The sequence below is a fragment of the Notothenia coriiceps genome, unplaced genomic scaffold (assembly GCF_000735185.1).
Source record: "Notothenia coriiceps isolate Sejong01 unplaced genomic scaffold, NC01 NC01_scaffold00037250, whole genome shotgun sequence".
In the NCBI taxonomy this organism is placed as follows: Eukaryota; Metazoa; Chordata; class Actinopteri; order Perciformes; family Nototheniidae; genus Notothenia; species Notothenia coriiceps.
The window spans coordinates 10625363-10636522 of record NW_011369951.1 but is presented as its reverse complement, the minus strand read 5'-3'; the positions used below and the strand labels follow the sequence as shown (position 1 = coordinate 10636522).

General features: G+C 41.5%; 1 protein-coding gene across 1 annotated transcript; it reads left to right on the top strand.

The window, feature by feature from the left end:
* Positions 1-3070: 3070 nt before the first annotated feature.
* On the top strand, positions 3071-10615 carry LOC104967290 (leucine-rich repeat-containing protein 3-like). The gene is made up of 3 exons (XM_010796703.1): positions 3071-3386; positions 5066-5953; positions 10547-10615. The coding sequence occupies exons 2-3, from the start codon at positions 5129-5131 to the stop codon at positions 10613-10615; spliced, it is 894 nt and encodes a 297-aa protein (XP_010795005.1). The 5' UTR covers positions 3071-3386; positions 5066-5128.
* Positions 10616-11160: the final 545 nt, after the last annotated feature.

Below are 11160 nucleotides of genomic sequence, written 5' to 3'. Positions count from 1 at the left end.
GTACAAAGGCCATTAGGAGGTGCTTCTTGGGGCAGCCGGAGTCTCGACAAGTTTACCGGCACTGTGAGGCAGTGCAGTCGATTTCCCTGTAATAAAGTCAGCAGATGAACCTTGAATTTTCTCATGAATACTCCAGATGTTCCCCCTGCTTATCTCTACCTGTTACTCATACCTTATTGCATTCTCCACAAGGCTGCCCTTCTGCTGCCCAATAGAAATTATTGCTCTATAATTTCATAATTTTATGCTGTGCATTTTATTTCCATCAGCGTTATGCAAATGCCACAGCAGTGGAAAAGTAGTTCATGTTGTGACATTCGTTTTTTTGTATTCAGTGGTGCCGACTGTTAATTCTTTATCTTTGTAAATCTTAATTGAAAATAACCTTTATGCTCAGTCAATCCTGCTATAAATACACAATGTTGACATTTACACAGATAACACATGCAGTGCATTGACTATTTTTAATAGCTTTGGAAAGGTCTTGATCTTGTAAACACACACACACACACACACACACACACACACACACACACACACTTACTTTAGTGTTATTACTCTGCTCTCTATTGTGCTGGACCTGAACCAAGGTCTCAATCCAATCCATACACATTTGTGACAGCGTTTTGCAGTCACATGGTTTGTATTGTAATCCCTGCCCACCAGTGAGTTTATTTTATTTATTTATTCATATATTTATTTGACAGGGACAGTGCACATTGATTGACATTTCTGTAAATGCGCCAGAGTTAGCCAACAGGCTATTTTTCGTCTGTAGTCCCTGGACAGATGTTGAAAGTCATCCTAAAAACAAAAATTCACTTCAAATAACAGGTAAATACAATCAGTAAAACAACATTCAACAGAGATGCTTATATTGTGATAAAAGCATATATAAAATAAAAACATAAAAACTAAACTAAAATATATATTCAAACAGCAGACAGATAGCAACAGGTCAAGTGTTGTTTTTGGGGAGAGAAAGAAGATAACCCTTTTTCCCAGCTTGCACCTTAAAGAAAGCAAAGGTGTATTCACTGCAGCAGTGTAATTGCAGACACTTTGAGAGAAACATCAGATAGAAAGGAGGACAAAAAACAGCTTGTATCTTAATATGTATTGATTTGAGTTTCCACCAATTTTACCCACAATCTCAGGCTTATTCGTGCAACTTGCCGGATAACTGTGCACAGGAAATCACTAAATCATCCTATTGATTAAATACTTTTCCTGCATTTGGTGCTCATTTTTGTTAGTTTCCGCCTATGCTCTGTTTTTCTCTTCCAGCACTGAACAGGCTTGCCAGCACTAACTCCTTTCCTGTCAGCTAAATTACTTACAAAGCAACATTTTTTAAATACTTTGTTTTGTCAGCAGGGATGGTTGCTGTGTTGTGGTTTCTTACTACTCAGCAACAGACCGAACCTTTGTGTTGGTCCTCGGTCGTAAGCAGTTTCAGGCGACTAGCGCCGGCAACTCCCAGTCGGCCACGCAGTGGAAAAATGGCTCCCGATAGCCTCAGCAGAACACCTGCCCCCAGCCTGACCTGTTGTTAGTGGATCTAATCCAGAGAGAATGACAGGATAGTTACAAGAAATGCTCCACTGCTTTTTATCTCTCTTTCGTACTCCATCAGGCATGCAGCCAGGACACAGTCTGTGGTGGTTGTCTTCTTTTCTCGTCATGACACAAATAATAGACATCTTAACCATGCCTGCACTCTGTGTCTTGGAAGAGCGGATTTCTGCAACTAGCTGTCAGATATTTTCCACGGCCTCGATCTGTTTACACATTTGTGTTAGGGTGATTCAGTTTTCCCCTCGGAGGACTGCGGCCAAACCAAACAGATGATGCCAAACTGCTTCACTTCACTGAAGTCAAGTTTTCCAGAGTTCACATTGTCAACATATCAATCAGAAAACTGCTCCTGGGCCTGTCCATCTTTTAGAGCTGCTTCCTCCCAGAACACCCACAACAGATAACCAACAGCCTTAATAAATATTGGACACATTTCTGTTTTTCTTTAGCTTTCATCATGCCATTCATTCTGAGCTTAGAGACTTGAAAACAGATGTTTGTTGTTGAGTGGTTCTCTCTGTCATCATGTGCTTTCCCATTACACTCCCCTTTGTTTTGTATCTGAGTAACCACAAAACTCATCTTGTCCGCATGTGATGTTTCTGGCAAGCTAGGAGACAATCACCCATCAAGAGCAAAACATTTACTAATTATACTTGCAGCAGTGCTTATTGTATTTGTCAGGAGGGGAAATGTCCTTGTTTTGAGCAGGTTTTGAAAAGGAGTAGGACATGTGGAGGCAGACGAGGGATACAAGGGGCAATCATGGCTGTCCAACCATCCTTTCCCCTGAGGGCTCTTATCCACAGATATCTCTTGGCCTATAGTAGAAAAGGGACAGCAGGGCATTTGTCCTATGAGTAAACCACTATGAATAACATTTTCTCTTACTACAATATGTGTCGCTTCTGTGTGTGTCTGTAGGCACATTCTTGTTATTTATATGTAAATGATGAGCCCTGTAAGCGTTTGTGGCTGTCAATGTTCCCAACCTTGCATGTGTTTTTATATGCATGTGGCGTTACCTACGTCTTCATGCCACTCTTCATTTTTCATGTGACATTCAGTATATCACTGTAGTGAGCAGTCTTTGCACAGTGATAAAATAGGTCTATTTCTGTGACCTCTATTACTAATCCTGGAAAAATAACATCAGGAATTGAAGGAGGAGCACCTTCCCTTAAATCTTGTTTTCAGTTGTTTTACTGTGAGACTGCAAATGAAATATAATATTCTCCTAAACAGTCTGACACCTACACTATTGCATCTTTACCTTTCTTACTTCAGGTTAAAACAACTGAGGATACTGTACAGTGTCTGTATATTCACTACCTGCCTGGGATCCAATCACATTGCAGGAAGATATAATTGTCAGAATCTAAGTTAATATCTCATGTGGAGGTTTATAACCCATCTGTTCTTAGAAATCCGAGAGCCTAATAATAGGGACTTACACACCTCACATGTTTGACTCAAGTCTGTATCTCACACACACACACACACACACACACACACACACACACACACACACACACACACACAGAGAGAAAGAGAGAATGAGGATGCCCCACATCTTTGTTGCTATAACTACCCAGTGTTACGACAGGCAGAGATGAAGCCGTCTGCAGGCGACACACCGCGGATCCACTACTCCTCCTGCCCGCGTAGTTTTTCCCCAACATTAAACTACAATTGATGAGAAGATGATGAGCATTCTGAGGTCGGGAGAATCTGGAAAAAAAAAAACTATAAACGGAGTCTAAAAAACGTTGTATGGATCTAAAGTTACACAAGGAACTATTTTAACGGTAAGTTTTCTTTTTTAAATATCTATGTCGGCATATACAGTCAGTAACTATCCCTAATAGTGTGACATTATGCTGCGCTTGTAGGCTATAGTCGTTTATTTCGCTTTTTAATTTGCAAAAACTGTCAAAAAGCAACCAGATGAGGGAAACAGAAAGAAGGCTTTCTTTACACCCGTTACTTATTTTGTATGATTAAAAAGTTGCAAATGATCGAAGCACGTTTTCTTGCATGTACGTTTAACAATGTGTTATAAGGGTGACATTAGCTTTCCATTTACCAGGTGACCTATTTAACCATAATGATTTAATTGGCTATAGCCTCAATTATATTTCTCACCGGAAATCAGACTTTAGTGTATATAGTCTTTTAAGTCAAGGCTGCAAGTCTCAGTTTTTTTCTAATCTGAATGATGTCCTTTACATTGAATAGCCAAAAGGGCAATATCGTAATAACTGGATTGTGCAATCAACAGCACGTGCCTTCTGAATTTGCTTTGGGAGTCCCTCTCCAATCGTTGTCTTTCAGCCTTTCTCATTCACATTCAAATTATGCTGCGATGATTATTTTTTGTAATTAGGGATTTGCATGCATCTGCATTCAGCATGTTAATCGCAAAGCTGCTGAACTAAATATTCACCTCTGCTCTTAACAAACACTAATCACACGGCTATCAGTCACACACTATAAGATATCAACCAAATCTATGGGCCACTATGCTCTCTATTCAGGAGAATAGAGACACATGAAGGTTAACCATTGTAAAAACAAGGAGGCAGAAGTAAGTGCTTGACATTTGAGAGGATGGTCTCATAATCAAATTCAAGGAGTGTGTCATGTTTTTGTCTTGGAACAATAACAATTAAACAGCTGTGCTTGTCTGGACTAGAATAAAATGAAACAATTTCTGGATTACTCATATAGATACCAATAAAAAAGCCAAACACACATCTCACATGCAGACCTAATGTAGCTTATTCTCCAGAGGTTTTTCCAACTGAGTCTAGCCAGACCGCTTTTTCTTTGTTGTTGAAACTTTGATAACTGACCAGATGCTCACCAGACCACTGCTGTATTTCTTTCCATGCAGCTTTGTCATTTATTGAATCTGTGGGACACAGGCAGGACTGATGTTTTGCTGTTAATAGTGTAGCAGGCATCTTGGACTATCGATCCCACCTCCGTTCTCTCCTCCATCTCTATAATGCACTCTATCCCCCCATTCATGGCAAAAATGATTACAGGGCTATGGCACCATGGGAAAATAAATTGAGGAATAAACAAGATGAATGTGTATTGATGAGTGTAATGTGAGGCTTTGGTTTATAATTGGAGACACACAAAAGACAGCATGAAAAAGGACTTCAGATAATCTTTTGTGTTGATTTATGTCCCTTTAATGTAGAAATACAAGTGCTTGACTTATCATCACTGCTGTGAATAACACGTTTTTTATGAATGTTTTGGTATCTTTCTGGTCCCTCCACGCAGGAGTGAATTTATAAACCAGCTTAAGCTATTTTTGCTGTCTATCTCTTTACCCACTGACCTTTTTTCTCAACATCATAATGTCCACTGTCAGTGTTCATACTGATTGTATGTGTTAGTAAAGAGACACACAGAGGGAGAGAGAGCGAGAGTCATCTTTTCCAAAATGACCCTTTTTTTCTCAACCTGTCAGATCCTCCTGGCGCGCCTGTGTGTGACCAGGCCCTGGAGTGTGTCGGGGGGCTATGGTGAGGCGATGTGCACAGGCTGGGGTGAGGAGACATGTACCAGCATCAGTGGAGGAAGACGAGGTAGAGGAGTGGTTCTTCATCCGTGGCTGTGCGTCTCTCTCCTGTTCTCGGCTCTCTGGGGCCAAGCGTCCCCCCAGTGTCCGGCCAGCTGCCAGTGCGCCTGGGACACGGCCACGGTGCAGTGCTCAGACGCCGGGCTGCGGGACATCCCAGAGGGCATCCCACCGGAAACTGTCTCCCTCCACCTGGAACGCAACTACATCCGGAGCATCCCAGAGACCGCCTTCAGGGACCTGCTCCACCTGCGGGACCTGCACCTGTCCCACAACCGAATCGACTCGCTGGCCTCAGGGGCCCTGCGGCACCTGGGCCCCGAGCTGCGCCTGCTGGACCTCTCTCACAACCAGCTGAGGCAGGCCAGCAGGGAGGAGTTTGGCTCCACCCGGGCAAAAACGCGCCTCTTCCACAACCCCTGGCACTGTGACTGCACCCTCCAGGAGCTGATGGAGACCCTGAACCTGGAGGCCGAGACGGTCAACGGCATCATGTGTGAGAGCTCTGTGCGGGGGATGGGTGAGGGAAGCAGGTGGGAGGACCCGGGGTCCCAGGGCGAGCATGCAGGTCAATCCCTGGTCAAACTGTTGGATTCTGGGGTGAATTTCTGCAGTCTGCAGAGGAAAACCACTGATGTAGCCATGCTGGTGACAATGTTCGTTTGGTTCTTCATGGTCATCGTGTATGTAGTGTACTATGTGAGGCAGAACCAAGCTGAAGCCCGTAGGCATTTAGAGTACCTGAAGAGTTTGCCCAGTCCACGCAAGACCCCCACAGTAGGGGTTTCACCAACTAATCGACTAGTCGACTAGTCGACTACCTTTACCACTAGTCGGCGCTGTAGGCCCTAGTCGACTAGTCGTGAAAAAAATGGAGGTAAACGAGGTGCTGCAAAATGCTACAAAACACGTCCGACATTCTTATGTATGGCAGTACTTCAACGAAGATGTAACCAACTCCAGAGTGAAGTGTCAGTTGTGTACAGCTGTACTGAAGTACAATACAAATGCATCTGCTATGCGCAACCATCTAAAGATGAAACACCCGCTGCCGACAGCTAGCACTAGCATTAATGCTAGCACCAGTGAGCAACGGACCGGCGTCAGCACTGAACTGAGGCAAACGAACAGCAAGAAAACACGGGTCAACAGTGATGCGGATGATGAGCTACGGGATTACTGCCAGCGGACACCGCATATCCCCACAATGGATAATCCACTGGAGTGGTGGGCAGAAAACGTGCACCGCTTCCCCCGCTTTCGAGGAGCTACCTGGCTATTCCAGCCACAAGCACCCCGAGTGAGAGGGTTTTTTCCCTGGCAGGCAACACTGTCACCCGAAAGCGGTCAAGCCTCCTTCCCTCACATGTCGATGCGTTNTCTTTATTATGACGTAACGAACTAGTCGACTAGTCGACTACTATTTTGAAAAACTAGTCGACTAGTAAATATTGGTAGTTGTGAAACCCCTACCCCACAGAGACAGATACTCTTAGCACTGGTTTCTGAACTCATGCTCACTACTCTGATTTAAATGGAATAATATGAACATGGCATTCTTATGGAGAGCAACGGATAAGCTTCAAAATGCTGTGTGCGATTGTAATATTTATTTATATGTGTTACAACTGAGCCCTCCTACTATGCTTCTGGATATGTCTTTACCTGTTGCATTTGTATCAATTAAATGAAAATATTTGCAATTTTGACTAACATGGGCAATGAGAGAAATAAGTAGCAAAAGGATGAAAAAAGACTAGAAAAAAAGAAGATTCTTTGAACTTCATAACCTTTTCTCTCCCTCTGTACTCCTTCTTTCCATCTCCTTTCTTCTCCCAACATGGCATGTGGTCTTTTATCTTTCATTAGGCTGTAATTAGCATTCTTTGACCAACTGACCCTTAATGAACACTTGAAAGCCACTAATCAGCAGGAGTGTGTTTATCAGGTGGAAAAGGAGAGACATGCAAACTTAAATGTGTGTCCTCATCTAATTGCCTGTTTCATTTGTGCGCTTTTGTTCTCATGTGGAGTTTTGTGCATTGTAACGGGTCATTTAAAAAAAGTTATTTTTGCAAGGATGCTATTTAAGCCTTTCCCAATAGATGTCACGATGAAGCCAGTGGTTTCTGTGCCAGTGGATAACTGCTGATCTAAATGTACTCTCAGTAAGCCATTAGAGCTGAGGGTGCACTGTTTGGTCTCCCGAGCTGCAGCCATCGGCTCTAAAATATCTAGCCAGCTACTGTAACACAGCTTGCCACTGATCGGTACAAAGACATTTCAGCCCGATTTGGAAATAGATAATTGTCATAAATTAGATTAGTGAGGCAGTTTGTCCTGCGAGAAGCCCTTAGTTTTGCTTTAATTAATCTCTTGAGTACTGCTTTTCAGTCCCTCTCTACACTGATTGTTGTTTACAAATCATTCAGGCTCCTATTTTCCACAAAGGCTTCATCATAATTGATTATTTTTCAAGCCACAGAAAAACAAAAACAAAACCCTTTAATAATAAATGGAATAACCTTCTCAGTTTACATGTAACACCTGCAATATTAAAATGTATGCAATTCCTGATGTGTAAGTGTTGTTTTGTAAATATATGATAAGCAGTCTTTTTCAACACAAATAGAGTCAAATGACTCTTAGTCTGGACCAAAAGAGCCCCCAAAAGAATTCCAGGGTCAATTCTGAGGGGTTGCAACATTATTAGCAGGATATTAAAGGAGAAAAAAAGGTATTTCTAACCCACACACTATGTACACATTTTTTCCGAAATTGTTCAAATCTATGACTAAGTAAAGGTTTTTCTACTTGATTTGCTATTTACTAAGTTATATCAAAACAAGGGATACGTGCCTAAGTAAAGCATCACATAATTATCAATTATTTGTCTTTGATCATTCACGGATTAAAGTGTAGTTACAACCTTTTAAGTGTTTATAGATGTAATAAAGATAACTGTGCCCCATATTATCTAACAGTTGGGATAGGAGCTGAGGCTAAACCTTAGTATAAGACAACTTCCTGTGTACTGTAACGTGCTAAATGTGGTGTGTGTGCTTTGTAACTAGCAGAGAAAGACTGGAAGAAGTTAATGTTGTTGATTACTTGATACTGTGAATTAGATCTAGTATCAGTTTAACTTTGAGTACAAGGTTGATGTGTGTCGATTTGTTCAGTGTGGATAAACTTCTGAAGCGCTGTTAATGTAACTTTACGCTCTCAGAACATCTCCTGAGTGCTTTGTGTCTGTCACAAATGCTACATCTACTGTTCATACTGTATGTCAGATGTCACTTTGCCCAAATGCAATCCTTATTTTTCTAAGCTCATAAATAGTACAATGATACTAATAACCCCAAACTCAAGAACCAAGCATGTCAACGTGCATATTTTTTCTGTATTGTGTTTTATTTATTGCCAATGTTTTTCTGTCCCAGTGAATGTTCACTCCTGTTTGTTTTTATCTTGTAAAGTTAGAGATTGACAACCATTACATTGCATAATAAATCATCTATCAAAAAGTGATTTTAGGAAGAAACAACAAAAGATATATAAACAATAAAAGAAACGTTGCTCCACTTTGTTCACAGGAATGCTTCTACCTTTTATTTCTACAGTAGGTTGAACAAAAGGCAAGAGGATGAAGAAAAGTACAGAAAGACATGATCAATTCACAGAATGATGGGTTGCAGTGTTTCCTATTTCTACTCTACCATGTGTGACAAGTCATTGAAAGACTATTTTACATTGAGACATGATGTGAACTTTCACCACTTCCACCTTTTTCACAAATCAGTCAACAAAATCACTGCGTTCACTCCTTTTCTTGAGATCTGAGGTGTTTCTCCCCCTGGAGGTTTATCAGGGCATCACCACAACAACACGCAGTGGCAGCAGGTCACTTTGAAATGTTTAAGGAGTTTTCTTGGAAAGAGTCAAAACGCTGCCCCCGATATTTCAAGGAGGGGGAGAACAGAACATGATATTAATAAAAAGCAACTTCAGCCTGTTACTTGGTTTTGTTTTTTATTTCCAATTTACATTAATTAAAACGTAACAAAAACAAATCATGATCATAATAATATAATAATAATAATGCTATTATTATTAATAATAATACTATTATTAATAATAAAAAATATACACAACCTCACACAAGCGAGCCCTCAGCGCTGGCTGTAGATCGGAGCAACAAAGTCAAACACACTAAGAATCTCTTCAGCTGTGTGTGTGTGTGTGTGTGTGTGTGTGTGTGTGTGTGTGTGTGTGTGTGTGTGTGTGCAGGCCGAGGCAGAGGGCACGCTCTGTGTGAGGGGCTGATGCCTGGGAAGGTTGCCCTTTTTGGACTTCTTCCGGAAAAACGACGACGTCCCGAGGTTGCTGCCACCTTCTAGTCTTCGGCCTCCCGTTGTCGGCGAAGGTTGACATGTAGCATACCTCCTGCCGACCCCGTGCCAATCTACCTGTGTAAGTTGTAACCGTGCCGTGTCGCTGTGTGTTCAAAATTACATTGTAAACCTACACGTTCATGAACTTAGGGTTTTTTTTTTTTGTAAAATGCCTAACCGAAAGGGAAGATTACTTTGTCATACCATCCCTTAACCAGAGAAGAAAGAAGAGAAACCACAAGTTGACACTCTAGAGTAAAACCTTCTTCAGTTTCCAGAGAACTTTTTGTCGGCCGAAACACTAATAAAGAGAGGTATGTCTTGGTGTGTCCTTGTCACCCCGTTTTCTGTCACTACCAAATGTTCTAGCGTCTTTCCTGGAAGCGGAACGGGTAAACATCTTGTAACGGGGGTAACCTATAACCCTCCTAGTCCTGGTCCTCAAACCTCACTTTCAGCCAACGCAGACGAAAGAACATTTTTTCTGTGGCTCCCTGCTATACTTCTCCCTTCTCTTCACCTTTTAAACTTGCCTTAAATTTTTTCTTTCTCCTCGTGAAAGTCTTTCCTCTCCTTGTTTCCTTTTTTTTAGTTCTGTGATTTTTTTACCCCTGAAAAATATTTTCATTTTAACAAAAAAGTTCAGCGTTGAGAAAGGCGTCCATAGACGTGACTACCGTGATCGTGAACCATAAGACACTAAATAGCGGGGAGGATACCTTGGTGAAGGTTTTCGGGGGTAACGTAGACCCACTTTGTGCCACGGGGGGGGGGGGGTGTGGGTGATGGGGGTTGGCACTTGTTCCGTTTCTCCTTCAATAAACTCCTCTTTTTTTGGTCCCCCTTGATCTCTCTCCTGTTTTTTACACAACACAATAAATAACTAACAAATCAAACCCAGGGTCCAACACCATCCTGACTCCAACCACCGGATTCATTATTTTCGGGGTGGTAAAATTTTTCTTTTTGTGTATAGGTGGTTTGGGAGAAGGATGAAGGAGATGAGAAAAGCTTGGTGGGGTACGAGGACACTGGTATAAGGTGACTTTCGTATGTATAGAGAAACTTTGGTTTTTACACGATGTATCTTTCACGTCCACAAGGATAAAGATGGTGGTCACACATAGTCTTTCAATGACACATAATATTAATTTTTAGTTACCACCGATAACAACAATTTGTCAGACATAAAAAAATTTTGTTGGTATACATCGCTGAACATATATACATATATGATACATATACACTGCATATGCATAATATTGTTCAAGGAGTCTCTCTCTAGTAACCCTACTTTACAGGACGTAGTGGCGAATTTTGTTTGCACTACTGAAAATGATAGTTCCCGGTTAACCTCAATTTTTGACTTTAAATTTACATGAAAAATCAAAACAAAAATTATAAAATTCGATGGAGCTGGTGATTTTTTTTTGTTTTAAGTATGACTCCGGAAGAGGGAATTCGAAGCGTAAGTTTGTGGGGACATAATGGTAATTATACTGGTTTATCTTTCGAACCAGTAAACTTTCGGTCAGACGACGGGGGGGGTTGGGAGTGAACTAAACAACACTGGGAACTGGGGCGGGCGAG

What these genes read in the sequence shown, in the direction of transcription:
- LOC104967290 (XM_010796703.1), top strand. Translation starts at nt 5,129, where the DNA reads ATGTGCACAGGCTGGGGTGAGGAGACATGTACCAGCATCAGTGGAGGA. An exon ending in GTCCACGCAAGACCCCCACA is followed by an intron (nt 5,954 to 10,546) that starts GTAGGGGTTTCA and finishes TTTTGTGTATAG; the next exon opens with GTGGTTTGGGAGAAGGATGA.